At 43.8% G+C, this 25,200-nt stretch overlaps 1 protein-coding gene across 1 annotated transcript; it reads right to left on the reverse strand.

Moving 5' to 3' along the window:
• Nucleotides 1–1,374: 1,374 nt before the first annotated feature.
• Nucleotides 1,375–23,997, reverse strand: GEMIN8 (gem nuclear organelle associated protein 8). The gene is made up of 4 exons (XM_081081387.1): nt 23,938–23,997; nt 15,337–15,381; nt 14,267–14,705; nt 1,375–1,926 (listed from the first exon to the last, which is right to left on the reverse strand). The coding sequence occupies exons 2-4, from the start codon at nt 15,346–15,348 to the stop codon at nt 1,670–1,672; spliced, it is 708 nt and encodes a 235-aa protein (XP_080937513.1). The 5' UTR covers nt 15,349–15,381; nt 23,938–23,997; the 3' UTR covers nt 1,375–1,669.
• Nucleotides 23,998–25,200: the final 1,203 nt, after the last annotated feature.

Below are 25,200 nucleotides of genomic sequence, written 5' to 3' on the forward strand. Positions count from 1 at the left end.
AATATAAAAAAGAGAACTACTGAAGACTTGGAATTTTAGTCACACGTCACCTCAGGGGAAATTAATTCTGATTTTTGTCTACAATACCCAGGCTCAAACTGCAACTCCAGTAATAAAATGAGAGCTGGGAAAAACAAGCACCTGGGGCGGATGAAAGTAATGTATGTGTCACAGGGCAGGGGCTGAGACGTGGAGTGAGTGTTCTTAGGGAAAAACATGTCAATACTAAATCTTCTCACCAACCTTTGATGGATGTGCTAATCTTCTCGGGTCAACAAGGCTCACCCTGGCAACGCGCTGTAATCACTTATTTAAAAGGCAGCTGGCTCTTTTAAATGGCCTGTTTCATCCATTTTTAGGTTTCCAGTCTGAGAAATGTATTCTCTTATCAAAACGATATTTGCAATACAAAGTAAGAGTTCAATTATACCTCTTCCACACCAGAGGAGACTGCAGAGGGGAGCAGCTTTGGGCATTACAGCTCTGTGCTCAGGTCTGACATTCAAACTCTGCAGAGGTAAAGAGATAACAAAAAGAATGTCAGACAGGTAGTTTCCTCTATTATTAGAGCGGCAGTCCACAAACTACTGCCCATAGGCCAAATCTGGCCCACGCCTATTTTTATAAATAAAGTTTTATTGGAACACAGTCACACTCACTTGTATACTTACTGTCTATGGCTGCTTTCAGGTGGCAAGGGCACAACTGAGAAGTCAGGACACAGACCTGCAGCCTGAAAGCCAAAAGTATGAATTCTCTGGCCCTTGGCAGCACATGCGTGCTGACCTCGCAGGGAGAGAAGTCGCTGTCTGGCTGCATGCTTGGCCCATTCTCGGTGGGGGCGGAGGAGTTCCAGCAGGAGACCACATCTGCCACATTTAAAGCATCTGCCTAGTTCAGCTGGGTTCAAGATAGAAGCAAGCAGAAAAAGACAAAAACCTAGGCCAGTGGTTGGCAAACCGCGGCTCGCGAGCCACATGTGGCTCTTTGGCCCCTTGAGTGTGGCTCTTCCACAAAATACCACGTGCGGGTGCGCACGTACAGTGCGATTGAAACTTCGTGGCCCATGCGCAGAAGTCCGTTTTCGGCCTGGGCGAGTCTATTTTGAAGAAGTGGCGTTAGAAGAAGTGGGGGTACGTTCGCTGAGGTCGACCCCTCAGATTGAGGACGTTTTTAGCAAAGGCCAGCTTAGGAGTACCCTAATTATGTGAATAACAATGTACCTACCTATATAGTTTAAGTTTTAAAAATTTGGCTCTCAAAAGAAATTTCAATCATTGTACTGTTGGTATTTGGCTCTGTTGACTCATGAGTTTGCCGACCACTGACCTAGGCAGTATCCCTAAGTGAGGACTTCAATGCACTGAACAGTGTAACGCATATGAAATGATCATTTTATGTCAAAAGAGAAACCTCGCAAGCAGGCAACAGTACATGCCCTGCTGCTTAAAAAAGGCTGATATATGACACGAAATTCATGCAAGGGGCTCGGCCCTTGCAGCCCCTCCCCCCCCCTCACCCCCCTCCCTCTCTTCCCTCCCACCCCACACATGACAGGCCCACTGGCACTTTGGTGAACATGCTGATTTCTCAGGACAACGTCCCCTTTCCTTGAGAAAACGCACAGAAGCAGATGAAGGAGCAAATCCCAGAGGAAGGGGCCCAGGACTCAGAACTTCAGCGGAATGACCGGCCAGTACTTGGGCCGCTTTCGGTCAAAGTGCTTGTTAAAGCTCAGCTGCACGGCGGCCTCCATGGCCTGGATCTTGGCGGCGCTGTCCCCGTACAAGCACTTCATCTCGGCCTGGCGCCGCTCGCTGGGGCTCTCGGAGGGGGGCTCCATGGAGCGGCTTGTCTTGTAATACAGGTCGTGGTCGGCGTTCACATAGTCCTCCAGGCGCTTTGCGTCCAGCTGCTGCTGCCGCCCTGAGAACAAGCCAACACAGTCAACTGGGGTGAATTCACGGTTGCCAGACGTGCGGGGGGGGGGGGGGGGGGCGCATCCCCCAAGTCCCTTAGCTTTCCCTTTCACACTGTGAAGCCACGCCCAGCTGCGCTGGCTGAGATGTTCTCTGGATTCTAAGGCACTAAGTTTGGAAGCTCCTTGCTCACTTATCAGGGGGCTATACGCTGGGAGAAATAGCAACAAGCCACAAGGAAAGGTGCTACCCCAAACTACCCAACATCTGGCAGCAGCCCTGAAAATAGAGGAGAAATTGACAGCAACTGGCCTCCTCTCCTCACCCAGCAGCCAGCTCACATCTTGCCCAACCAGGAAGGGCAGGTGGGGCTCACTGGGTTTTAAACACCGACCGACCCAGGCCGGCAGGGAAAGGCCAGGCTGCCTGGAAAGGCCAGTGTTGCGAGAAGTACTCCCCAGCACAGAAGAGGTGGTGGCAGAAAAACTGAATTTAGGTAATCCAGAAAGAGCAATGGCCACCATGACCTGATCCTTTCATGCATCTAAAACACACACTGTACCAGGCAACAGGAGGTCAAGTGATTGAACACTTGCCGAAGGTACGAGGGCCAAACAAGGGCAATTCAGCAAATGGATGGGAAACCTCTGTGGTCTAATCTTCCTGCTACATTAACCAAGCTAAAGAGGTAAGGAGGTAGAGATAACTTCAGTGCGCAGGCTGATGCTCTAGCCACTGAACAACACCGGGCTGGGTGTCTATGTCCTCGCTATGGGATCTGACTTTTCACTTCTCAGGTTGGCTTAGGCTCCATTTCAAGTGCCATCGTTATATGCTTTCAACCCTATTAATTTAAATGGATTCTTGCCCCGGCTGGGTGACTCAGTTGGTTGGAGCATCATCCCGTACACCAAAATGTTTGCAGGTTCAATCCCCAGTTGGGGTACATACCCAAGTTGTGGGTTCGATCCCCGGTCCGGGCGTGTATGGGAGGCAACCGATTGATGTTTCTCCCTCACACTGATGTCTGTCTGCCTCTCTGTCTCTCTGTCCCAGTTCCTCTAAAATCAATAAAAACATCCTTGGGTGAAGATTTAAAGTAAATAAATAAATGGATGAATGAATAAATGGATTCTTCTAAAGCAAGAAATATTTATTCAATTTATTCTCCCCTTCTCTATTTTCTATTATAAAAAGCACTAATATAACTTTTATTCTTATGTTAATAAGAACATAAAATATCCGCAAAACAAGGCTGTGGAAGGTAAACTTTAGCCTATTACATAGATTTTTGTAAGCGACTGTCAAGAACAGAAATTGATAGCCGAATGCATCCATCTGTAGCTACTGTTGCTACAAAGAGAAATGCTACCAAGTAAGGAGTGAAGATGGTTGTAGGGGATAAAACAACACTATAAATCATTCTTTCCTGGTTAAAAGCAGCAGAAAGAAAGGTTAGTATGGAAGAAACCACAAAAGTGAAGGAACCAAGTGTGCACAGAAAGATATTTATGTGGCTATGCACAATCCCTCTCATAAATCCTGTTCTTCATAAATGACACCTTGGACTAGGCGGGAAGGAGTTTTATAAACTTGGAAACATTAAAAATGTGGCCATTTCTGTCTCAGCACATCTGCAGTTCCTTTTCACACAAGGAAGCAATGCCCTGATATGCCAAATGACTGGCAAAATGAAGACCATATCCCTGTTACCTTATCCAGGGAAAAGATAGAATTGACTTACTGGGAAATGCAGACCTAAACCAAAATATTGACCTAATATGGAAATGAATGGGAGGTCAACAAGCATTTGTTTCTCATTCTCAATCTTTCTGACAAGTTTGAAACATCAGGATGTAAGTTGTTCAGTCCTCATGGGTGTTTAAATTCTATTCCCTACCCCGCCCCTCAAGGACTACTCCTCGGAAGGCCTGGTATTTCCCCATTAGCCAGGGAAGAGAGGCCCACCTAGGAGCGCCTTGGCCCCATTACCCATCCTTGGGGTCTCCTTTTGTTGTTGGCCTGCAGGACACAATCCCATGTGTGGGTCTGCTGGGGCCTCCGAGCCTCTGCATCTAGAGGGCAGAGATTCCCAGGCCACAGTCCTTTCACTCTGAAGTTTGTCCCAAGACTATCATCAGCCTTCTCGACAGATTAAGTGACACAACAGATGTTCCACTTCCTGTCTAAATCCGAGTCTCTGAGTTTAGAAGTTTGAGTAAACACTGGAATCTTCGCTGTCTTAGTAAGTGTTGCTCTCTGCCGTTAGAATATGTGAATTTAATCTTTTTACTTTTGCATCTATAGTTTTCTTTTCCTTATAATTTAGCATGGTTATAATTATGCTTCTTTCTGCTACTCTTCTGACAAAAACTCTTACCAATATTAAACTGGTGTCATAATTCTATGTTGAAACATTTTCTTTGTAAAAAATATATTTTTATTGATTTCAGAGAGGAAGAGGGAGAGAGAGAGAGAAACATCCACGATGAGAGAGAATCATGGATCGGCTGCCTCCTGCACGTCCCCTACTGGGGATCGAGCCCGCAACCTGGGCATGTGCTCTTGACTGGAATTGAACCTGGGACCCTTCAGTCTGCAGGCTGACACGCCAAAGTGGCTAGGGCTCGAGAGACATTTTCTTAACTGTTGATGAAATACTGTTAACACAAAGCAACCTTAGCTGGCAGTCTATGAAGCCTGTGCAACTTTCCAAGTTTGAACTCGGCTCATGGGTTGCCACCATGGGGTTTTAGTTCTTAACAAAGTTAGTTCATACATTGCAAGAATAAAAGTCCTCTGCTCTGTTCTCTACTTGTATCTCCTTCCCACCCAGCCTTCCTCATGAAAACTTAAGGCTCAACTCTGTCCCCTCCCTGCCCACAAGAAGTCTGGAATTTTCCGGGTTTCCTGCATGGATTTAAGGGGCAGGAAGGGGGAGGGTCCCTGTTGCCTTTTTTCACCCCTACCCCTAGTCCCAGGAGGACACAATGCCTGACACAAAGCCAGTGCTCAGGAAATGATCGTAGAGAAAGTGCGGACAAAGGCCATACATTATTTTTTTGTAAACAACTGTTTCTTCCAAATGCTGTTGAAGAAAAATGATGACACCCCAGAGAGAGAGAGAGAGAAACAGATGCTGAAATCACAAAAGGTGCTGGGGTGGAGCTCCCCTACAATAGGTTCCTCAGAGCCTCCACGGGGAGAGGATGGGGGCAGAGCCAGGGTTGGGGTCTGATCTTGTTTCCTTACATTTGAGTCACTTCACCTCCACTTACTCACACAATGAAAAAATATGTTCCAAGGCTGGACTACAGATTTGAAAACCAGCCAGCTTAAACCAAATACCCTCAGACTGGCTGAAAGTGCTTTCCTGTATACTGACCTAGGGGACCAAGCAAGCCTTATTCTTATTCCGTTTTCTGTTCGTTGCTTCCTTCCTCCCACTGAGAAGGATTCTCAGTCACTGGCAGTTTTTTTTCCTGTCAAAACAAGGTGAGGGCTCATCCAACCAGATGGAGAATCAGATGACTGAAGCAGAGAAGGGGAACGTCACACCTCAGACATAACTGAACAGGTGCCTTGTTGCGGAGAGGTGGGTCATTTTTACTGAAAACAGCTGTGGGACTTGATGTTACAAGAGGTTTTTTCTTGTAGGATATTTGGACATGGGAATTTGTTTTGATACAAATCATACTCTTTTTATATTCCAGTTTTAAAACAGGGTTTTAGTGGGGTGACTAACGTCCTCTCAAAATTCACATCTCCTTGGAACCTCCAACGAGGTTCATGTGAATATGATCTTATTTGGAAACTAGAGGCCCAGTGCATGAAATTCGTGCATGGGTAGGGTCCCTAGGCCTGGCTGGCGATCAGGGCCAATCGGGGCCTTCCAGCTGCCAGCCTGGGCCTCCGTTCCCTGGCTGCCAGCCGGGGCCTTCCTTTGCTCCATGCCACCCCCTGATGGTCAGCGCACATCATAGCGAGCGATTGAACTCCCAGTCTCCCAGTCGAACTCCCAAGGGGACACTTTGCATATTAGGCTTTTATATATATAGAATAGCATCTTTGCAGATGTGTTTAAGGGAAGGGTGACGATGTGATCATACTGGATTAGGGTGGACCCTATCCAATGAGGGTGAAATAGAGAAGGACACATAGAGACACAGGGATAAAACCATGTACACGTGGAGGCACAGGTTGGAACTATGCTGCCACAAGCCACCAAACGCCAGGAGCCAGAAGAAGCTGGAAGAAACAAAGCCCAGGAGACTCTGGAGGGAATGTGGTCCTTCCAACACCCTGATCTTGCACTTCTGGGCTCTAGAACTGTGGGAATAAATTTCTGTTGTTCTAAGCCATCCAGTTGGTGGTAATCTGTTAGCGGTCCTGGGAAACTGATGCAGGGGTAATACATACATAGGGTTAAAACAAGAAAAACAGTCAGTATTATACTATTAAGGAGAAACTGTACTGGATTCATCTGGATTTAGGATATAGAACCTTGATATTTTTTTTGCTTGAGTCCAAAGATTTACATGATATTGCCAATAGAGACTTATGTCCATAAAGGAAAAAAAAAAAGGGAAATGACTTGGACCCTAGAGAAGCCCATAGAACAGGGAAATAAGCATTCATTATTCCACAAATAATTAGCCCATAGGCAGAATATTTTGGAGGACAAAGCACTAAGACAAATGAGTGCTGAAGAATGTTATTTTCCCTCATTTTTTCAGCATTAGCATGTCTTTCTGATTATATTCTCTGCTACGTTGCTAGAATTAATGATCTTCTAGCACAACCGAGTGAAAGCACAGACTTGTTTTATATCATGAATGCCTCATTTCTGACTTGTCAGCAACACACCCAGGACACAGGTGCAGATCTGGAGCCATTTCTGATGGGTCTGCCATCCTCACCCTACATCCCTCACTCCATGACAAATACAAGCCAGTGGACAACCACCATTTCTGCTTTTAGAATAAAAGTGCATTTCCATCCCTCCCTTCCACTTTTCGACAGCCTTTTGCATGTTTTTTTTCTCGCTGATTGGCTTTATGCATGTCTGAACAGCTGGACTAGATGAAACACACATGTGGCGGGATTATGCTCAATCAGTATTATTCCACACTTGAGTATCACTGATTAAACCAAAATGGCTCACTAAATACTGGGCTGTAACCTTCGCTGTATCCTTCAGGTTTTCCATACAGGGTGGACTGAAGCAGGACCAACCAGATAGGGTTCCAGCCAACTGACAGAGTCTAAACCTCCTTACTCAGGTAGACACAACACAATGGAGCAGATGTCTCCCATCAAATGTATGAAGAACACATCAGGGCCCTTTGATAAGAATAGCACCATTGAGTGTTAACTGGCGGTGGCCTTACCTTCTTTTCCTTTCTCTCATTCCCAATTGACCCCATCCCTCAAAGCCTGAAGCACATTCCAGTTCTCCACAATTAGCCTGTGGAGCTCCTCCTCTGACCACCAAGTTCACTGGCTCTACCCTCATTTGCAAAAGTAACCATGGACCACACCATAGATGGCTCTTGTAGGTATCGTTTTTAATTTGATTTATCTCCTCTTCCCATCTGGGTTCGCTCTTTGCGAACATGTCCCTGCTTTGACCCACCAACTAGCCCCAAAACACGTGATAACCATCTGACTGGCTGAAGCCGGAGACAACAGGGGCAGTGTTTGTTTCTGAGGGCTTTCTTCTCTATGGGGAACGATAACTGGCACGCATTTTCCCTCTAAGAGTCAGGACTATAACCTTGCAGTCGCAATCGATGGTTATTTATGCCTAAAAAAAATGATACTTTTCTTAACCTAACAATAAAGATTTTCCCTAAGAAGTAGGTGAAAACACAGCTGACCTTTCAAACTTCACAACTGTCTAGTTTCCTGTAAGTAATGTTACCACTGAAGTTTTAGATAATTGGAAACATCTCAGTTGGAAATGAGGACATAACATAATCAAAAGCATGCCTGTTCCCACTGCACAAAAGTTCTTTATCCTTCCTTTTTCCCCCTTTTTTTCCTCTTATCATCGAAACATGTTAAATTAGAGACTAGCTGGAAGAGTAGTAACCACAGGCAAGAACATGCTATCTCGTCTGAAGGATTTTATCCTAAGAAAATATTAAACAAGATTCAGCAGATGAAAAGCTAAATCAAGTTTAGCTACGTTTTCCCTGGCTGGTAAGAGTTTATAAAATTCTGTGTTCTCTATATGATTCATATTCAGAGTTGAATTTGCCCTTAATGATGAAGTAGCTTCTAGTGGTTCAAAGAGCAAAACAAAACAACTTTAACCCTTTGCGGTCGTTTGTCTACTCTCAGCCACCAAAGCTTTTTTACCGTTCCCGTCGTATGTCTGCTCTCAGCCACCACAGCAAGGAACTGTACGAATCTTAACTCTATTCATTCATGTGTCAGTTCATAATTTCTCTGAAAGCTCTTTAAGTGTCTAAGCGACCTTGTCACGAACCAAAACATTGCCCCGACAAATCGGAGATATCGAAACTCAATATAAACAAACGCGGTCGTTCCACACTCGCCATGCAAAACACCGTGGCGAGTCCGTCGCCTTTTGAGAGTGAAGAAATCGACAAGCTTCGGAGATACTTCGCAGAATTTCAAATAAAGCTTTACAAATTACGTTTAACTGTAATTGGGCATTCTCGCTTGCTAAGATATTTCAAAATAATACTCCAAAATGGCAAAAAGAAAGTTACCGAAAGAAGTGTACTGCAAATCTGAAAGTAACGATGAAGAGTTTTATTTTGGCACCTTGAATACTGACTCTGACGTAGAAAGTGCTAACGTTTGTTGTGATTCTACTAGTAGTGACGTAGTTCCAAAAAAGAATTAATAAATCTTGTTTATCCTTCATAATCTTGCATGTTATGTATCCCTGCTCTTTCAATGGAAATTAATTCCGACCAGTACAACACCCATGTCCAAATTTATCTATTTATTTATTTTTTTTTAAAAAAATATATTTTATTGATTTTTTACAGAGAGGAAGGGAGAGAGATAGAGAGCTAGAAACATCGATGAGAGAGAAACATCGACCAGCCGCCCCCCGCACATCTCCCACCGGGGATATGCCCGCAACCCAGGCACATGCCCCTGACTGGAATCGAACCTGGGACCCTTCAGTCCGCAGGCCGACGCTCTATCCACTGAGCCAAACCGGTTTCGGCCATGTCCAAATTTAATAGGACCGCAAAGGGTTAAGTATTCATACTACTCAGGTCCCTTACCGCTTTATGAAGCATTTCCCGACTGTGTACAGAACTAAACCTCCATGGTTTCTAGTAAAGGCAATGGACTGGAAAGCACCCTGGGCATTCAAATCACTTCCATCTGAATTCCATCATTCATTACTGCTCCAAGGAATGCGTATTCATCCTATATGCGTATTTCACCAAAAGTGCTGGTGAAAAAAAATAATGCCGGTGAACCACTGCCCATTATTTTGTTATTGGAGGCGCAGGGCCAAGCCCTGGCAGCTACTTCTAATAGAGACCCAGTCTTTAGCAGTAAGATTCTCACCCTCGCCAGACAATTCTCACGCCTCCCAGGGGCTGCATAATGCTTTCAGGGCAGACTGCAGGACACAAAAGCAGAGCAGACTCTTGGGCAAGTAGTTCTGAATTTTGCTACAAGTACACGTTTTAAAGAGCACAAAGAAGTGGCAGCCCAGTGTGTTCAGTGCTGTTATTAGTAATGGGGGGTGGGTTCGTTTTTCTGGCCCAAGTATTTCACTTTCGTAAGTTATGTCAAGCAAGAATGTCCTGGAAACAGAACTCAAAGTTGTATTAAGGACTACATGGACTAAATTGTGTTAATGACTACATTGTGTGAATGACCAAAATTTATTTCTTTTATGTTTTGAATATTTAATTATTGAATATTTCGATCAATTTAAGAGTTTGGCTAAGTGCTGCCTGGAGCAGAAATATATGACTTTTTTGGAAGTCATAGAGCTTCTTTATAAAAAATGTACAGAATCTGAATCAAGCACTAAGTAGGACAGTTACCAGTATAAAACCAGTTTATAGTTAATAATCCACAATCAAGGATGAGTTATTAGCAACTAACCATGACAAGTAACATTTCTTGGGCACTGGGTTTGTCCCAAGCACTGTTCTCTAACTTTTCTCTTATCTCATTTCATCTTCATAATTACCACCCCATTAATTAGGGTCCCCATTTCACAGGTGAGGAGACTGAGGCACAGAAAGGTTAGGGCAGATGGCCCCCAAGAGGTTAAGAACCTCTAGCTACTATGTGGTGGAACCCTGTGACTTGAGTGGTTCTGCTGTAGCTGCCTCTGTATAATTTAAAATAATAAAAGCGTAATATGCAAATTGACTGACCAGCCGAACAGCAGAACGACCTTCCGGACAAAGCTGGGGCTGCAGCCATGAAATCGAGGCGGCTGTGAAATTGAGGCAGCTGCCGTGGCTGCGAGGAAGGGATCAAGGCAGCTGCCGCAGCTGCGAAGGCCTACTCTTGCACAAATTTCATGCATCGGGCCTCTAGTGTTACTAATAATAATTTAAATACTGGGAAGTAAGGTTAAGGATGAAGGTCACAAGGGTTTTCAAGAACTCCCTTTTTAAAATATATTTTTATTGATTTCAGAGAGGAAGGGAGAGAGAGAAACATCAATGATGAGAGAGAATCATTGATCGGCTGCCTCCTGCATACCCCACACCGGGGATTGAGCCCGCAACCTGGGCATGTGCCCTGACTGGGAGTCGAACCCAGACCTCCTGATTCATAGGTCGACACTCAATCACTGAGCCACTCCAGCCGGTCAAAGCTCCCCTTTTTGTTGGTTTGCACTCTAGATCATGGGAAAACAAATATACATCACATTTTCTTCGTAGAGATGGTAAGACCTTTCTCCAGTTCCCTTTATATTCCACTCCTGACTGCATTTGGGAACAAAGACAATTCTTGCAGGGTGACTGTACAGTTTCCCAGGGCTGCCGTCACAAAGCACAAAACCTGGGTGGCTTAGCACAATGGGAATGTTCTGTCTCAGTTCTGGAGGTCAGAAGGCCCAGCTCAAGGGCGGGGAGGGCTGTGCCCCCTCGGCAGGGAAGGTGCTCTTGAAGGATCTGTTCCGGCCTCTCTCCTAGTTCCTGGTAGTTCCTTGCCTGGTGGCAGCACAACTCCAGTCTCCACATGGCGTTCTCCCTGGGTGTGTCTGTGTCCAAGGGTCCCCTTTTTATAAATACATCAGTCACATTGGGTCAGGGCCCATCTAATGACCTCATTTGAACTTGATTACTTCTATAAAGGCCCTTTCTCCAAATAAGGTTCCATCCTGAGGTCCAGGGTTAAGGGAGGTGGGGGTTGAGATTCCAATATATCTTTTTTAAGGGACACAATTCAAGCCATAACGGCAATGACAGCAGTGCAATTTGGAGCCTTGAAGTAAACAAAGATGACTTAGGAATACCATCAACCAAAATATGAAGTTCATCAAGTTCATACAGCATTCCAAGCCTAACTCACTTTGTAAAATGTCTCACAGAACCATAGCAAGTTTAGCACTTTGTGGGGTAAGATTTCAAAACCTCATGATTTAAGGCTCATAATAACAAAATACTTTACTCATTCATTTAAAATAATACTAAGTGCCAGGCACAATGTAGCAGATAATTTTCATGATTTTTTAACCTACCTAGGATTCTAACTGACAAAGGCAAGAGGAAGGAACAGGGATAGTTCTTAACCATATCTGTAACTGAACTGCTCACCCTGGAAGAACACATTTCATTATTTTCTGTTCATTCCATTCATATCTATTTTTTATTGAGTAACTGTATCAGGTTTATTTTATACTAGAGGCCGGTGCATGAAATTCGTTCATGGAGGGGGGGTTCCCTCAGCCCAGCCTGTACCCACTCCAATTGGGGACCCCTTGGGGGATGTCCAACCGCCGGTTTAGGTCCAACCCCTCACAATCTAGGACTGCTGGCTCCTAACTACTCACCTGCCTGCCTGCCTGATCACCCCCAACCTCTTTGCCTGCCTGCCTGCCTGATCACCCCTAACTGCCTCTGCCTGCCTGCCTGATTGCCCCTAACTTCTCTGCCTGCCTGCCTGCCTAATCGCCCCTGTCTCTGCCTGCCTGCCTGATCACCCCAAACTGTCTCTGCCTGCCTGCCTGATCACCCCTAACTGCCCTTCCCTGCCAGCCTGATCTCGCCCCCAATTGCCCTCCTCTGTCAGCCAATTTAGTTCTGATTGGTCAGTTTCTATGCCAGTCAGCATCAAAAGCCCCGCCTCCTAGGCAGCCATTGGCTCCTCACAGTTGACCCAGATTTGGTTCTGACTGGTCAGTTTCTATGCTAGTCAATGTCAAAAGCTCCGCCTCCTAGGCAGCCATTGGCTCCTTATATTCACCCAGATTTGGTTCTGATCAGTCAGTTTCTATGCCAGTCAGCATCTCTGGGCCTATCAATGGGGCCTGATCAGAAAGGCAGGGCTGATCAGCAGCCCCTGTGGAGGCCTGGAGAGAAATGGAGGCGTGGCTGTTGGTGAGGCCGAGAGAGAAAGAGAGGCAAGTTCTGATCAATGACTTCCACAGAGGCTACGGATCAGACCCTGCTTCTCTCTCTGTAGGCCTCTCTCAGGGCCTGATCTGCAGACCCCTAGGCAGTCAGTGCTGGGTTGCCATGGCAACCCAGCTGACTTCCAGTCTGGTCAAGCCTTCGGTGGTTAGGATCCTGGCTCTTTATTATATAGATTAACATATAAGTCAAAATGGCCTCTCTGATGACTGGGTTTTCTCCCATTCTTAATTACAACTTTGATCGTAAAATTATCAATCTCTCGGGGGAAAAACATCTTCTGGTAAGGACAACAGAAATAAGCCCCATCATCATCATTATTTTCTTTTTCAAAAGTAACAAACGGCATTCCAACCAAATGTGGACACGGGCCAATGCCTACTCTCCCTCAACATGTCAAATGGTTATTTTGTATGTATTTTGAAAAAAGGTAGACTTCCTTCCTGGAGATCAAGGAAAGAAATGTATTCTATGTGTAATGTAAGTGCTGTTGTAAAAATACTTGTTTGGATATACTTTCGAATGAACACCAAAGAAGTCAACAGTTTAATTGAAAGAAGGAAAATTAAAAAAAAAACCTGAAACTGAATGAGTAGTTTAGTGAAGGAAGAATGATGGGCAAAGACACTAAAGGGCGTGACGCTTTATACCAAGCCCACTGCTCAGTTCCTGACACCCAGCGGGATCAATAAATGCTAGGCCATCATTATGAAAATATGATCATTCAAAATGGAAATAAAACTCTTCCCAGACTTCCATGTTTCTGTTTACTAAAAATGGTAGGTAAACTTTCATATAATTAGAACTCAATACAAACAATATTGAGACTGGCTACTGGTTATAATAGAGAGAAAAAAATAGATATTTGTATATTTATTAGAGACACTTAAAATGTAAATGATCTGATAACTTCAATAGTAAGAACAGCACCAAAAGCAGTTCTAGTTCTTTGTAGTCAGAAATTAAAAAAAGAAAATTCCTGCTTTCTGACTGAAGATATAAGACCATTATCACAATTCTCTAACCCCTGGGAAGACAGTCTCAATGCAGGATCAAATCGGAAAATTTAAGTAAGTACTAGGCATTTTGTTATTCTATTTAGGTTCAGACTGATCTCTACTTTGAGGGCAGGGAGCTTAATGTTTAAGAAATGGCGGGTCTGCAGTACCAGGGAAGGCCCAGAGCTATGTACCAAAGAGTTGGCAACAGTATTTTAGGAACCCAGTTGTCTTCGGTACAAAACCCAATCCCTAAGTTTGTGCATGAGGAAGGAGCACAGGAATTGGAGTCAGGCAGACCTTGGTTGATTCCTGACAGCAAATTATTAGTTGTGTACCATGGAATAAGTCAAATAACCTTCTAAAGGCTCACTTTCCTCATTTGTAAAATGGGTTTAATACCTCGAGGGACTATTGTGTAGATTAGGGAACACATGCGTGCACACATGCATGCGCACACATGCACACTCTCCATCTGGTGGAGTCTCTAATATTCCATAAATGTTAGAGATCCTATTGGGTGAAGATTTGTTCTAGAACTGAAAAGAAAGTCCTATATAAAAATAGCTCTGGAAACTAATATAATTGAGGTGCCATGTCACCATGGCTTTTCCGGGCCTCTGACTGGATTTGGCATAGTATCTGTGCCCAGTTGAGGAGTGAGAAAGTAAATTTACGGACTGGGGGAGAGAAAGCTGCAGAATGCAGGCCAAGGAAAGCAAGCTTGTGAAGGCAGCTCTGCACTTACGCCGCTCCTCCCTGTGCCTCTCGGTCTCTGCAAAGTACTGGCGGAGCTCCTCTGTGATCTCCATGTTGCTCAGGTCGCACTCCACCTCATCATCTGAGTCGGTCTCCGCCCCCTCTTCTGTGGTCCAAGATTGGTCTTCGCTTGCGGTGTCAGAAGGACGCTGCCCAGACCTTGGAGAATGTGAATAATCACAGTGGGAGTCCTTGGAGGACAGGTGATGGTCATAGAAGGGCGGAGAACATCTACCTTTCTTAGCATAAAAGCTCTGGGGAAGACCTCCTGGAGTGAAGTACCAGGGGGAACAGAAATAAGACTCCATGGCCCTCCAATAGGCATTCTGGTGGCTTCGCATCCAAGCCATTGCTTGATAATAATGTTGCCAGTATCTTGCATATACTGGATGACAAGACCAAGGCGTGGTAGTTTCCGATGATGTCATCTACAAAATAAAGGGAGGTGTAGGCTCGACACTGCAATTCATCCTCAAGATAAATCCCTAAATGTTTCATCAACTTATCAACACATATTTACTGAGTATCTACTAACAACCTACTCTACTGTAGGATGCTGCGGGCCAAAGAGGACATGACAGGTCCATGCCCACAATGGAAACTGAGTGTATGCACACCCGCTCTGAAGTATGTGTACATGAGGTACGCACAGGATAATTAGCTTAACGTTATGGCCATAAAAAAGTGGGACAGAAGCTAGTAATGATCATTTTTAGGTAGGATGCAGGGAGAGCTAAGGACTGGACATCTATCACCTTGGCCCTTTCTATCCACTGCAATTAAGCAACTAGTTCCCAGTTTGAAACGGCCTGCCAAGAACCACATGGACTAGTGAATGGCATGTTTTCTGGTCCCTCCCTCTCTGCCCCCTAAATGCCTGCTGGCCCAGCCTATTCCTCAGTCCCACGTACAAAAGATGTTGAGCAACGCACCCAGTGGTGCTTTTACTTTTCGTTTCTAATGTATTTCTTTGGTCTTCTCCATCATGGAATGAGAACACCAAGACTTTAAAGACTAAAATTTACCTTTTTCTCTTATAAGTTACAACAAAAATCTCACCTTTGCTGCCATCTCTGAATGTGAAAGTCCAAATGGGCACGGGAACTAGGAAAGACCAAGCACAGTGCAACATCTGGTCAGTATAGTTATGTGGCATTCATGGCTATTTTGTAGTTTGCCAAGCAGCTTCTCATAGGGTGCCTCTTGCCAGTACCATGCCTAGTCTTCATGCAGCTTACTACTACAGGACCCTGGCACCTGGGCATGACCTTGAGGTCTGAAAAGGAGGGATCCGCTTAGGTATGATCAAGTGGCTCAAAGGACACTCCACTTTTCAAGTACTGGTTTCCCTAATTTTTGTTTTTCATTCCAGTTTACTTTTCAATATTTTTTGGTATTGGTTTCAGGTGTATGCATAGTGGTTAGACAATTATATACTTTACAAAGTGTTACCCCTGAGATTTCCAGTGCCCACAGTATTATTGACAGTATTCCCTAAGCTGTACTCTACATCAGCACTATTGAAAGACATGCAAGATGCCCCCAGCAGCATAAAGGTCACTACCTTAAAGTGCAACGACATATAGAGATTTAACAACAGAACTTGTTTCCCTATTGAAAATAACTATATAAATAGTTAGTAGTTAGTGTATATATAAAAATAATATCGAGAGTATGAACCAAAATTGACAACTATTATTTTATGTACCAATCCTTAACTCATGCCAATGTCTATTTAAATTAAACTGCATGTCCCTGAGGCTTGAACAGAATACTGTTCATCTTGCCAACTCACCAGAAACCTTTGTTGGGCCTTGGGGATGCCCCTCTAAATAAGACATCTTCCAGACTGGCTGGTGCCCTGCACTTTAAGGCCACTCAATAGACCTTATTTTGGTTTGGGTTGTGATAAGCACCTCTCAGCCAGCGGGTGACACCACGCTCTCCCTGTCTAACCACGCTGCCCCTTTGCAGGAGGAGAAACTTCCATGGAGGCACTTCATGGAGCCACCATGCAGGATGCCTGTGCCCAACAGCCTTGCTATGCCCATATCTGCGCCTTTCCCCACTACCTAAGTGCGTGTGACTTACTGATATGACAAGAAATACCTAAAGGTAAAGTCCAATCTGCAACTTTTACAACCCATTTAAAACCGACTTAATATTTTTCCTTCTGTTCAGGAGTTTAGAGCTACTAAAATGACAATCTATATCAGAATGTACTCTAAGAAGTTAAATAAAAAATAATACCCTAAAATGCATGAGAATTTAAGCATCTGTTAGACCAGTGGTTCTCAACCTTCCTAATGCCGTGACCCTTTAATACAGTTCTTCATGTTGTAGTGACCCCCAACCATAAAATTATTTTCGTTGCTACTTCATCACTGTAATGTTGCTACTGTTATGAATTGTCATGTAAATATCTGATATGCAGGATGTATTTTCATTGTTACAAATTGAACATCATTAAAGCATAGTGATGAATCACAAAAACAATATGTAATTATATATGTGTTTACTGATGGTATTAGGCGACCCCTGTGAAAGGGTCGTTCGATCCCCAAAGGGATCGCGACCCACAGGTTCAGAACCGCTGTGTTAGACGAATCCACTAACACAATGTGTTGCTGAGCAGTTGCTTAGGATTTGAAACTTCAGAAATCAGATACTGAAAGAGTCCTATTTTTCCTAACTTCACTCAATCACAGAATAGAATTTAAAAATCTCCAAGCCTTAAGAAAGAAACGACTTATTTTGTAATCTTGATCAGATGTTTCACTATGGGTAATGTTGAGACGTTAAAATGACCACTTCTTTTAAGATTTAACCTAAAAGAGAATCATTTGCTTTCTTTTTAAATATAATAAGCTTTCAAATAGGGTATTTCCAAGAGGGCTGACATGAACTTCTGTAAATTTATCTTAAATATAACCCACACTTCCTGTTCACTGTTCTAAATTCAGAAATACACATATGCAGTGAACGTAAACTGGAAAAAGGTTAACAGATGCAGTGAAAATGTAAGCGCACATTCAGTCCACATTACTCTTAACCATTTGTACGCCATAAGCGTCTATAGACGCAAGCGGCGGACCTTTTTAAATTAAATTCAAAGTATCGTGGCAGTTAACCAGTTAAAGTATAATTTAAAGGTTTAAAACATGAGCCGTTATCCGAAAACCTGGTTAACTGCTTTGTGCTTTACAGGCCACTGAAGAAATCTAAAACAGTCAATATAATTCAGGGGCTAACCACCCAGAGAAGTGAAACGAACCCAAAATGAAATTATGGCAGAAATCAGCACACACTTGAGTGCTAAACTGTAAGGTGCAGCCTTTCAGTGCTAATTACCTGCAGCCAGTTTTCATCTGTCTATCGCCGATTCCCGAATCGATTTCTGAGAGCCTGCAGCACCTAATGACATTAAAGTGAACTCCATGTGTGTCTTAATCAAATTTGTTTTAGAGATTCACAAGTAGCCTAGGAATTAAATTAGAAAAGTCGAGGAGACATCTGCATGTCTTCTGAAGATGAAGAGTTTTGAATCCAGCCTTCTAGCCTTAAAAAACATACTTAGAACCAGATTAATGTGAATAGTACTTATCCCAAACTGACAGCCTCGAATATGTAATCAACATGATTGTCACTGAACACTACTATAGACCTCAGAAAGGCCTGCTTTTATTAAGAATTGGGACAATCCAGCCTGGCTTTAAAGAAGCAGCACCAATATTCTGCAAATGCATGAGATGGTGTCTGAGAGGCTCCACTTTGCAGAGTGGGAAGTGTAGGCAGATGTGATAAAGTAGGCAACTGTTTAAGAAGTTCAAGTGTCATCCATCATGTTCACCAGGCTGCTAAATGTCAATGGCTGTGATTAAAAAGAAGGGGGAAGCACTAATTTGAGGAGAGATTACTTATGTATGCCTTTAATTCAATAAATAACTTGAGAGAAGGGCTGCCATGGTACACTGCTTTAGAGATCACGCAAGTTTGCAAGAAAGACACCAGGATAATGAGCTGAGCTGAGCGGAGAAAGCCAATTTCAGCATTTGAAGCAGAAGCGGCTCTGATTCAGCCCAGTGTGCTGCCTATTTACAAAGCACACCAACTAATCAGCTAAAGGACCAGTCCCAGGGGTGGGCAAACTTTTTGACTCGAGGGCCACAATGGGTCCTTAAACTGGACCGGAGGGCCGGAACAAAAGCATGGATGGAGTGTTTGTGTGAACTAATATAAATTCCAAGTAAACATCATTACATAAAAGGGTACGGTCTTTTTTTTTTTAGTTTTATTCATTTCAAACGGCGGGCCGTAGTTTGCCCACGGCTGGACTCTTTTAAGACCGAGGCCATTAAGGAAAGAGGAATTTATAATAATGATGGAATACAGGCAACTTTGTCCTCAATTTTAGCCTGTGATTTCTGCATTGGTATGGACAGACACTAGGACTTCACAATCACATCTGCGGCCACCCTCTAGCAAGTCCAGAGGCCTGGGGCTGTATGTCAAATATGCCAATTTCATCCTTGGCTTTATTATCTCCCCCCCCCCCCAATTCCAAAACCTGTGTATCATATCCTCTTACATTTTCTTATTTTTAAGATTCCTAAAATCCTACAGATAGTTGCTTAAAAATAGTTCCTGAAATGACAAATTAATCCATCTCTGAAAAATTAAATCAGATAAAGTATAGAAAAACACATAAAAAGGAATACCAGCTTGCATAGAGCTTTATTATTATTACTAGAGGCCCGATGCATGAAAGCCCCGGCTGCCTCGGCTGGCCCTCGAAGCCCCTCACAGCCCCAGCTTCGTCAGGAAGATCATCCAGACGGTTGTCTGGACGGTCCTTCTGCTGTTCGGTCTAATTAGCATATTAGCTCTTTGTTATATAGGATTAGCTTACTCTTGGTATTTTATGCCTGCAATTATTTTCTGTAAAGTGTCAAACAGTAAATATTTTGGGCTTATTGGCTACATACAGTCTCTTTTTTCAGTTGAAAAAAACAACCCTTTAAAAATGTAAACACCATCTTCAGCTCCCGTGTAGTACAACAGAAAAGCTGCGGGCCATCATTTGCCCACCCGTTTTACGTGCAGACATCATTAAGCTGTACAGACACTGCCCTCAATATGCTGAGCATCCTAATCGTTCCTCACTGTCCACTTGGAAATCACTGGAAAAACTTTGGCTTCTCACCCTTAAACTTGGACTAAGACGAGTGGAAGCAAGAGAACTGGGATTATGACCAACCCCAATGGTGGTGACAAGTTCCTAATATTTGGGACAAAAGAATCCTCTCCATGACTAAATAAGCAAATTGAATCACTTCTCAAAGATCTACATAGACATTTAAAGACTTAATTAAGAAAAAAAGACCTTAAACTCCTGCAAAACAGTATCAGTCGACGGGACTTATGAATGCACATGCAGTGCCATGATTTCTGATGAACACGCTACCACAGCGGTTCTCAACCTGTGGGTCGCGACCCCTTCACAGGAGTCACCTAAGACCATCCTCCTTATCAGATATTTACATGATGATTCATAACAGTAGCAACATGACAGTTATGAAGTAGCAACGAAAATAATTTTATGGCTGGGTCACAACATGAGGAACTGTATTTAAAGGGCCAGAAGGCTGAGAACCACTGCTCTACCAGCTGCCGTGAGTGAGACAGTGACCCAACAAGGACGGGAAGCAGGGAGAGTTCCCAGTCTTATCACTGGGAGAAGGAATACACATCCTTCCCCACTAGTTGCACCAGGTAGCTCCCAAGGGAAGGGTCCTGTTCAAAGCTGGTGATTCTTTCTACACACAATGCTTAAGAACTTAATAAAAACACCTGGGTTTCTGAAAGGCCTACATTAAAATAATTCTAGGCATTATGACAGCACCACCATCAGACACCACTATCATTTCAAAGCAAAGAAAGCTTATGGTTGCCGCAGACTTAGATGCCTTTTCAGTGGTCTTTAATTTTATCTTTCATTCCCTACCTCCCTAGGAGTGTCTCCTACTCTATTAGAGCACATTTTGTGGGCTGATGGGATGATGTGGCTGAAAGAAAAGAGATTGGCAATGTCAGGGCAGGCCGGGAGCCACAGCACTACCAACCGGGCAGCCCTTCCCCCGTGAGTACAATGGCATAATAGTCACTACCCAGCTGAGCCCTGGCAAGTACAGAGACCGAATTCATTGTCTGTCCTCAACCATTAGAGAAGGAAGGAATAAAAACAGCATTGAGGTCATTCACTGAACACTGCCGAGACCCACAGACAAGACAGCGCCTCTGAGTCTTCAACAATATATTTCCCTATAAAGCCTTGCTTGAAAAATGGGCTCATTCTTCATTGAATCTGCTTATCCTGGAAAAGACATTTTTAAATGCATAAATATACATGAATAACAACAGACAAGAGCTTTGTAGTTTTCAATGGACACACTGTGACTACTTCCATCAAGTTATTTTGAAAATTTCACAAATAAGTAATGTGGCATTGTACATCTTCTTTTCATTGTATACAGCATTTATATACTTATAAATATAGGATCTAGGGTGTGTCATAGCAGTCAGATAAATAGAATAAAAGCACAAATTTCCCTCAAAACGATAAATCTGTAACTGGATTTTCCTATCTTCCTTTTCCACTAGAATTCTGACAATTAAATAAACGAAAACTCACCTGTTTTGATTTTTGCGTAGGAACACACAAAAAGTCATTAAGTAAGTTATGCTGGTTAAAGCCCTGAAAGTCGTACCATTCCTATAAAGCTCCCACCAATTTGATTCTCTGAGCCAATGAAATAATTTCAGGACCTAATCAGGCCTTCATTACAATGTTTTAAGGTAAAAGGAAGGAGGAGGAGGGTCTGCTGGAGATTGTTCATAATAAGATACGGTGAGAAATCTGAATTACATAAATGGAGTCATGCGGTTCTAATAACCCTACCGGAGTGGATGACTTCCAATAACACACACTGGTAGGAACCTCCTCACCTAAGAGAAATAATAAAATGAGGTTTTTTTTGAGAGCACTGTTTCCTGTCCTCACCCCCAGCAGCTAATAAGGCTGGTAAGTTCATCTGGCTCCCTCCTGTGGCTTTGCATGGTCCCTGCTCAGTGTTTTGGACATCAAGTCTGAATGGTCTTCTACCCTCAACAGCCCAAGCTCCACCTCCCAGACACAGGCCTCCCACAAGTGTACAGGCTTCCGTGTTCAGCAAGACCACACCTTTCCGTCTCTAACAGCCACCATAGGCAAGGGAGCCCACAAGCAGTTTTATTTCCTTATTCCCTCACCCCCAAACCCCAGTTTACAGTCTTCCGGATGTTGCAGTAAGTAATGGCACAAAGAAACATAGCCTGAGGGAAGGAGATAGACTGAAAAGATGTAGTTAATTCTTTTTAACATGGATAACAGTCTACCCACAGAATGGCACTGTTTAATTTGTCAGCAAGAGTGATGGACTTGTGAATGGATTTCTTTAAAAGTTCACCAAATGCCCATGTGACTAACGTCAGAATCAGAAGTGAAATATGAGGACACCCAAAAAGAAGTTACCCTCAGACTCATAAACACAACAGGCAATAGGATAGTTGAAAACTGGAATAACTGAGGACATAATAATAAAATAACTCATAAGAAGAGACAGTAAGATCTCTTCACTGTAAGTATATCCTTCATGCAGTAAAAAACCTAGTGTGATCATAAAGAAATAAGTGAACAGTCAGGTAATACAAGTTAAGCACCTACCAGCAAAACCCATGGCTATTTTAAAAGTGGTTAAGAGCATCAGTAGATTTCAGGAGCCTTATTTCAAATTTTACTTCTATAAATACATACATGGTAATTTCATGTTAATCTCTCTTTTCTGAATGTATACAGCATTCATTATGCCTCACTCATTTGGGTGTTTAATCAATTATCTGTAGGCATGGATTTGGCAGTCTACTTCTTTTAAATATCCCAGTTTTCTTCCAGCATAAAAATCATAGCTAATATTTCCTTTCCTTGGATGCTATTGGGATTGTTGTTTCCTGGTAACACATTCTTCTCCTACCTCTCCCCTCTCTAAAATCACTGAGTAGCTATCACTCAAATAACTCTGACTTTATTATAAAGCTCCAAATTTTTTTCAGAAAGAGTAAGTTATTTAACTAATGTTTTCAAAGATATTTTCAATGTATATGACCAACTATAGCAGGGGTCCTCAAACTACGGCCCGCGGGCCACATACAAATACAAATATTGTATTTGTTCCCATTTTGTTTTTTTACTTCAAAGTAAGATATGTGCAGTGTGCATAGGAATTTGTTCATAGTTTTTTTTAAAACTATAGTCCGGCCCTCCAACTGTCTGAGGGACAGCGAACTGGCCCCTTGTTTAAAAAGTTTGAGGACCCCTGAACTATAGCTATACGTTCTTCAGTTGTCCACTTTTTTCTCTGTCCTGCAACTGGATTTCCTATTGTAGATCAGTGGTTCCAGGAGCTCTGTAGCTAGTTTGAACTCTCCAAACTCCAGCCTACATGTTCCATTTCCCCCACCCCTCTCATCTCACATTATATACTCCATGGTGGACCCTAAAAGATACAACAATCTTTCACCCTCTGTAAAAGTTTTAGAATGAAAATTTCTCTCTGGAGCTTTAGTTTACATACTTTCCCATCAGAGCAATGAGCACACACAGACGTGCACACCTTACAGTGAACTTGCCTTCAGTTATACCTATCCAAGGTTACTAACAATCTTTCAAAATACACAATTTTCTGTTTGCATTACCATCCCAAAGGAACTGTTAACTTTATAAACCATATAAGCATACATTGTATGTTGAAAGTAAATACCCCCAGAAGTCTCATTTGTGTTATTAATTTTTAATCTGGACTTTCGAGTAATGCTGTTCTGACTTCAGGTTCAAGACAGCTGAATACAGAACCTAGCCTGTGAAATAACTTTAAAAATAATTTCTAATAAAGAAATTGTTCAGAACCCACTGGTTTGTATTAAGGAACTCTCTGGATTTCAAAGCTAATGGATACTGTTTGGCTACTGGTTTAACTACTGAGTAAGAAAAAAAGGGCAAAGGCATTCCCCATCTCCACGGGTAAGGTGCATACAAATGTTCTCCAGATAACTTCCACTTCCACCCCCGACTTCCCACAGAGGTCAAAGTGCGAGGGAAAAGAAAGAAAACCCAATTTTTTTAGAAGACGGATCAATATCCTAGACGTCCCTCCAAGAAGGCGGCTGCCCTGGGCGATCTTGTTTAGAGACTGGGCTGGATGGGCAGGCCGAATTCACCTTCCACATCTAGCTTATCACAATGCCCCTGGCACACCAGAATCACAATGGGGAACTTTAATAAAAATACCGATGCCTGGGCCCTACTTCTGGGGATTCAAATTTAATTGCCCTGAAATGGGGGCCCAGTGATTCTGACGCACGTGCGAGAGGAGAAGACTGCACTAGGCCCTTGTTACAAAAAACCAGCAAGGAGTTAGGCATCTCTTGGGCCTTTGGCTCCACCTTTTACCGCGAGATGGTAATTTCTACGACAACGTGACAGCCAAGCCCTCGGCTCTCAGGGCCTCCGAGGAAGCCAGGCTACGCTTCACCTCCCAAAGAACACCCAGCCGTCCCCGGAGTCACCTCGGGCTCCCAGCTTCCAGATCCTGGGCGGCGGGATGCAGGGACCTACTTCTCTGCGGGGGGGGGGGGGGGGGGGAGTGGGCGGAGCTATCGCCACGGCGGCTGGACGTGAACTTCTGATTCGCCACACCGAGCGCCGGAAGTCCCGCCCTCACCGCGGTGACGCCACGTCCGCGGCGCGTTCGGCACCACGATGCTGGGGGCGGGCGCCGGAGAAGGGTCCACCCCTCGAGTTGAACGTGGGAGCGGCTGGAGGGGGGGTGAACACAGGAGTCGCCTGCGACACTGGTCGCGGCGCTACGGCGAGGACCCGGACCGCTGCGGCCACGAAGGTGGTTTCTGCGCGGCCCCCGACCCCACCATAGTTCCTTGGCCTTTGATATTTCGCTCTTCTCAAGGGAGGGTGGCCGCGGCCCAGGGGAAAACCGCCTGGCTTTGGAAATAGTCATCCGGATCTGAGTTTGAGCGTCATTCCAGCGCGTCGTCTATTGACTTTCCTGTGCCTCAGGTCCTCTCCCATAATGTGTGTGAAAAATACCTAGTGCACAGCGCCTGGTGCGTTAGAGCAAACACACAAGTGGTGCCTATTAACATTACTTTTTATCATCACAATCTTTATCAGCAGTACTTGCCCTGTTAGTATCGCAGAGAAATCATTAATAACCTCAATTCTTTTGTTAATCCTCACCTGAGGTTATTTTTTTCATTGATTTTTAGAGAGAGTGGAAGAGAGGGTAGAAGGGGCGGGTAGAGAGAAACATCTGTGTAAGAGAGACACTCTATATTAGTTGCCTCAGACTGGGGCTGGGGATAGAACCTGCAAGCTAGGCTTGTGCTCATTACTGGGAATCGAACCAGCAACCTTTAGGTGCATAGGGTAACACTCTAACCAATGAGGAACACGGGCCAAGGCTAAAAAAAATCTCATTTTTTTTAATAGAGCATGTTAGGGAAGGACTATTTAGGTAAAATAAATTGTAAGATAAAAATTAAATGATCTTTTTACTTTTGAAACTGGACACAATCAGTCCCAGGCCACCTGTCACTACTTGAGCCAAATTAAACAGACAGGGTTGACTCATATATGAGCGTTTATTCCAATAATGCTGGCAGTATGGGAGAGCAGTCGGTCACCCTGGAAATTCTGCTCAGAGCCCCCACCCCACACACACCAGTTGGCTGGTTATATACACAGGAGGGAGAAGATAGCTACCTGCAGCTGCAAGTGTAACATGGAAAGGGGAGGATAGGGTCTGCAGTCCG

This window comes from Myotis nattereri (genome assembly GCF_964212035.1).
Source record: "Myotis nattereri genome assembly, chromosome: X".
Lineage (NCBI taxonomy): Eukaryota > Metazoa > Chordata > Mammalia > Chiroptera > Vespertilionidae > Myotis > Myotis nattereri.